At 30.8% G+C, this 6,000-nt stretch overlaps 1 protein-coding gene across 5 annotated transcripts in view; it reads right to left on the bottom strand.

Annotated features, from left to right (window-relative positions):
- Window positions 1-219: 219 nt before the first annotated feature.
- The window catches only part of LOC148619687 (cadherin-23-like), a 185,604-nt gene continuing 179,823 nt past the window's right edge, over window positions 220-6,000 (bottom strand). For all 5 annotated transcript variants that reach the window (XM_088579858.1, XM_088579859.1, XM_088579860.1 and 2 more), the window contains 2 exons: window positions 5,429-5,587; window positions 220-2,469 (listed from right to left, as the gene is read on the bottom strand). In XM_088579858.1, coding sequence (XP_088435984.1) covers window positions 1,764-2,469; window positions 5,429-5,587 — 865 coding nt within the window. In that variant the 3' untranslated portion in view covers window positions 220-1,763. The remainder of the gene's footprint in view (window positions 2,470-5,428; window positions 5,588-6,000) is intronic.

The raw sequence follows: 6,000 nt of genomic DNA, 5'->3' as shown, positions 1-6,000 counted from the left end.
TGACAAATTCTGCAAGAAATTGATAAAAAATTTCCAACAGAAGTGGGGGATTTAGACCCCCGGAAACCCCCTTGATTCATCACTGTGATGCACTACTAATTGCTTATGTAAATAAGTAACATGTGTTTTTTTAATTAACAAGAAAATGATGATCTATAGATGTATTAGGCAGTTTCATGTAAGGATCCATAAACTTAGAATAATAAACTGAAGACAAAATTTAAACAATATACTTTATTTATTTTGATGAAAAAATATTTAAATCAATAATTTGACAACTTGCATTGGATTGAATTGGCACACAATAACCTGTAAACATGTAAGCCCAATACATGGATTAATTTCATTTATAATAAATATTTCTGTAAATGCACTATGAAAATCAACAAGTTTGACTATTAATATATTTAGTCTAGTTCCCATATAATTTATCTAATTTGTCAATATGCACACTAGTATCAATTTTGAACACAACCTTTTACTTTTCAAGAATTCTATAAAACAAAATTTTTTATTTAATAGTTTATAAAGAACTCAAAGCAAAATCACTTCTTTTTCTTAATTTTTTTTTAGAAAACAGGGAACATAAAATTATTGCAGTTTTAAAGAAAGTATGTTCTTAGGCACCGACCATTATATACTGAATGGGGGATTATTTCGAAAAAAAAAACAAAAAACAAAAAAACTTCAAATTTGAGCCAACATTTTTGTTCCTCCATGGACAGAAAAAAAAATATGATTAAATATTTCCCACATTACTTAACTATATATATATTTAACTCAGACTGCTGCTGAAGAAAAAAAAACTTTACTCAACATAAAATCCAAGCCCCCTATCCCCACCCCCCACAAAGTGGTCTGTGTCTAATATTTAAGTCTACAAAAAAGGAAGAAAGCTTTTAATTTGAATTCATATCTTTACACTACCATAATTATTCATAACAATAATATGTATTGCACAAAAACCGATCTAGTAAGTACAATGAAACCTTTATATACTGAAACCCTGATGGACTTGAAGAGTTGGTTCAATTTACCCAGGTTAAAAATAGACTAAAGGATGTTTGCTGCTCTTGTTCAGCCTTTTTTGGCAAATTTTCGGAATCCTAAGATTTTATCCATTTCTTAGCGACCCCCACTTTTCATTTCATAACTTCATTGAACACACCTCAAAATATTCTTTAAGAAGTTTTATAGAATTCTTGTTATTTCTTCAGTGTTTCTAATATATAAAAGCCACTAACACAAAACCTATGGAAAATCAAGAGAAATCAGTTCAAATGGGAATATCTCAAAAACTAGCCACTGACCCAAAAAATTTTTTCTTCTCATATTGTTCTACCAGGAAAGATCTTTAAAAGATTTCACAACCCTTTGAAATCATTATTTTTAAACAGCGAACATTATCAAATTAATATTAAGGGATTTTTTTTTTAAATGTGTGGTTTTTTACAGGTTTTCAGACTGTCCATGGATAGGTATAGACAGGTTTCACTGTATGAATAGATCTTCACCAGGATTGGCACAATAATACTGTAAAGTTTCAAACAACAAAATCAACAATAATCTTCAATTACAAAATTTTCAACAATGATGACAAATGTACTAAATGACAAAATATGATTAAAATCATGTAAGTTATAATCAGTTTGTTTGATCAAATGCAGGAATACCATCTACCAAATATAAGACTTCTGAAATCCTTTTAGCATCCTTTACTCCATATTCTTATTTCTAATGTCATCTTATGAAAATTTTAGGAATTAAAATGAAGTGATTTCATCCTCTTGATTGGATTGACTCTTTTCTTCATCATTATTCTGGTCATCAATCTTATCTGAAACAATACTGTCATTGTCCTTAGTTTCATTTTTTTCATCTGTATCAGAGTTCTCTTTACTTTCAATACTTGTCTTCTCTAAACTTCCATGTTTTGGTGATTCTGGTGGCTGTTTTTCCACATCTGTGTCTGAATTATCTTCTGCAGATTGTGGAGAAAAGACTTTCAGTTCACCAGCTTTTTTCTTTTTGGAACTTCTTCTTCTTGTAATCTTGTCATCCTGTGAATCCTCTTCATAAAGATCATCATCTGTGTCACCTGTCTCCATCTCAAATGTAAATACATCATGCCCAGATAATTGGCCTGCCTCTGTAACACCAGTGACAACTTGTATTTCCTTTGGAGTTACTTCCCCTGTACCTACAGCTCCCTCTACATCAGTCTCCATCTGTATCTCCTGTTGATCAGCCATGCCAGTGGCACCATTCTCACCACCAGAAGATGAGGAGTTGGATTCGTTCTCTAAACCGCTGTCGTAGCCTAGACTCATTTCCCTGGCACCATTGACACGAGGAGGTACAATAGCCTCAAGTGGCTCTAATGGAAGGTCAAGGACAACCTCTTGTGATTCATACTCTCGCCTCCGTTTAGAAGGAGTGTCCTCTTTGTTTTTCAGATCAACAGAAGGGCTGAAAGTAGAAATAATTGCTCAATCAGTTAATTAGACTAATGAAACATAAATTTTTAATAGACCAACCAAAAAGTATAAAATTTTCAACCAACAAATTAAATAGTTATTTTTGTTAATCCACATAAAGTTCAGACACCGCCTAGTAGAGGTTACTCACGGTGCAGAAAAACCCACTGAATAGACTATGTTTTTTTCAGTCTACATTTACTACATTTTCATGCAACATGATCAGTCTTTCTTGTATAAAGACTGCAATTTCAAAAAAAAAAAAAATACATTCATCTCCCACAGAAATCAAACAGATCAAAAATGTTAATGCTTGGAAAGTGCCAATTTCAAACACAATATAATATTTTCTCAAAAGTGCAGCAACCAAATGGCAAACTAAGACTGGTTATGTGGTTAGTAACTGTTTCTGAAAGAAAAATACAAGTGACTTTGGTGGGCCTTTCACAAGCATCAACAACCTCCTGCATATTTTTTTTTCATAAAGAGTGCTACATAAAGTTTATCTGCTCCCATCCATTAGTCTTTGGAAAAAGAAAATCCAATGTCATATATTCAGTACCTCCTTACAATTCAAAGAAAAAATACTTGAATCCGTTTTTAAAATTACAATACATTTGCAATTCATATGTAATAAAATGATATGTCCTTAAGTACACATGTATTCATTATCATAAATTTGAGAAAAAAAAATTTAATATTGAATCTGGAGGCTCTGAAGAGCCTGAATCACTAATATCCAGAAAATTTGAATTTATGTGGTTGTATCATTTAATCCAGAGTAACATAAAGTAAATCATTTAAAGAGGTCTCTATACTTAAATGGCATTCAAAATTGACAATGCCCTTGCCTGCTGAGCTTGAGACATTATCAACATTTCATGCAATATCACTTTCCCTAAAGTCAATTTATCACAATATTGCACTCTACATAAGAAATTATTGTAAAAGTAATGCTTGATATACAGATTGTTTTCTTCATATACATGTAAATGTTTTGAAGACAGCAAAATTTTCATTTTTGGACTTTCAAGGGAAATAACTCTTAATGGATGTAATTATGCAAAAGGATAATTTCTGTAAGTAACCGTTTCTTTTTATCTATCATGATTAGCATGCCTAAATCACAAAACGGATGTTTTTTTTTGGCCTTTCATGAGGAATACCTCTATAAGTTATTATCTAAACAAGACTACTGACAGTAAGTTTAGGTGGAAATGAACTATCATTTATTCAATAATTATTTTAACAACTATGTACATTCTACATATACAACAAAAAATTATCAGTGCAAAAATAAAAAAAATGAATTCTGGTTAAGCTTTACTAAGTAAACAATCTATATGAGAGGAAAAAAAAAACAAAAACAAGGTCAATATGAAACAAGGTTATCAAAAAATGCTATTAGTTGGTTATAAACAAATAAATGGGTAAATCTAAGTAAAGCACTACCCACAGATATTACCTGGTCAGTAAATCCTGATTATGCATTGTCAATATTCAAACATGCTAAAATAGCAGTCTTAGTAAGTATCATGCAAATTCTGTAATTTGTGATGCATACCAAAAAAGGCTTCACATTTTTATTTTTGTTATTAAATAGCTTTATGGGTTAATATGATGGAATGTATAACTATTCATTCCAATCTGTAAGTTCTTAGGAGATTATTCAAATAGGCAATCCAACCGTTTCTATTGCAGAGTTATCTTCCTTTATTTTGAAATCTACTATTCATTCTATATCATTATATCTCTTAAGAACAAGGCTTATTTGAAAAAATCCACATGTTAATTTCCGTTTACTATAGGCTTTCCAATCATATATCACATTTTGCATGATTCTTAGCTAGAGAGCTGCTTAAAAATATACAAGCAATTCATCCAAATCTTACCACAATAATTCATAACACTGAAACAGTGGTTCATAGATTTAAATACAACTAATGAGCAATTATAACATCAGGTCCAGTGATTAAATTTGATGTAAGGTACCGGTCTTAAAATAATAATAGAATTTTCAAATTATTGATACAGTGAAACCAGTCTAAAACAAAACCCTTTGGATTTTAGAAGATGTTGGTTCAGACAGGTGTTTTGTTTACCCAGGTTCAAAATACTTTAAACTGATAATATGATATGTTCAAAAAGTGTCTGGTTCAAAGAGGAAGACCTAGGGTAAGGGACATAACTCTTAAAATCAGAGATGTTTTTGTATCATATTCAACTTCACTAAAGTCAATCAAGCTTTCATTTGAAACAGAATGAAATAAATCCAAGTTCCTTTGATCCTTCAATGAGATTGATGTAAAATGCTTAATACAAACAATCCAATGATTTGTAAGAGTTGTATCCCCTTGAACAGGTTTTCTATTCATCTAGAGTTTGATTTATACAAGTTTCAATCTACTGTGATTGCATTATTAAGATTTAACATTCAAAAAAGGTGCTAATTGCAATAATCTTAGCTTACATTAAATTTCAAATTAAAAAAAGACTAGAACCTAGTGTAAATTTTGAGCATTATATAAAATTAACTGAGATCCTATACAGTACTTCAAGGTCATCATGAATATGATTTACAATTAAAAAAATAGATTTTGTATTTCATAAAATTGCAAATATTTTGAATAGCCACGATACGTCATAGCAGTAGATATTTAAAAAAAATACTATGTGGTGAATGATACTTCAAATTCAAACTTTCATATACACTTACATCAGCTTCATCATTACATTTCACCATATCTATTTCTCTACAAAAAGTTACCTTACTTATTTTGAACATTTTCTCTTTTTGTACAAACTGAAAAAGGTTATTAACGAGTTATTTGTCATTCTTATTGCAACAAAATGACTTATTCTTGTGATAAGGGGAAGTAACAAGTTGTCAAAAACAACTTTTCCGGTTTTGGAACAATCACTATGATAAGAGAACAGTATTGAATAATTACATGTTATTGGCTGCTGTTGTCAGTGAAGTTTCTGTAAAGGCTGGATTGACAGCTCCGGTTTCATTCTGTCTTATTGATACAGTACCATTAAGCTGTGATGAATGGATACTATTTAGTTCCCAAATCTTATCCTGTAATGTCTTCTGTGAGGACTTGAATCTGATTAAAAAAGAAGAAAATTTAAGTGACTAGACTCGAACTGTCAGTTAGGTACTTTAATTTAATGTTAATAATTACTGAAGTGCATGTCCACTCCTGTAAGCGTTGGTAAACTTGGGTATGGTATGACCCATACATCTCAATACTGTAAAAATTACTTTAATTCATGGATACCTATTTTCATGGATTACGGATGAAATACAAGTTCCTGGCTTTTTGAATTTGTTGTTTTGATTTTTTGTATATAAATATCAATGTAAATCTCCTTTTCGTTGGGAACAAAATTTTGTGGTCTGGCCTACCCACAAAGAACCATGAAGATTGGTACCCCACGGAAAAATAGTACTTTCACAGTACCATATGTCTTCTTTAGCAGGAATAGGAAACAACACTTTTAGCAGGACAAAAATGGA

This window comes from Perna viridis, chromosome 4 (genome assembly GCF_037379345.1).
Source record: "Perna viridis isolate PV_CMFRI_1.1 ecotype Kerala chromosome 4, ASM3737934v1, whole genome shotgun sequence".
Lineage (NCBI taxonomy): Eukaryota > Metazoa > Mollusca > Bivalvia > Mytilida > Mytilidae > Perna > Perna viridis.
This window is presented reverse-complemented; position numbering and strand designations above follow the sequence as displayed.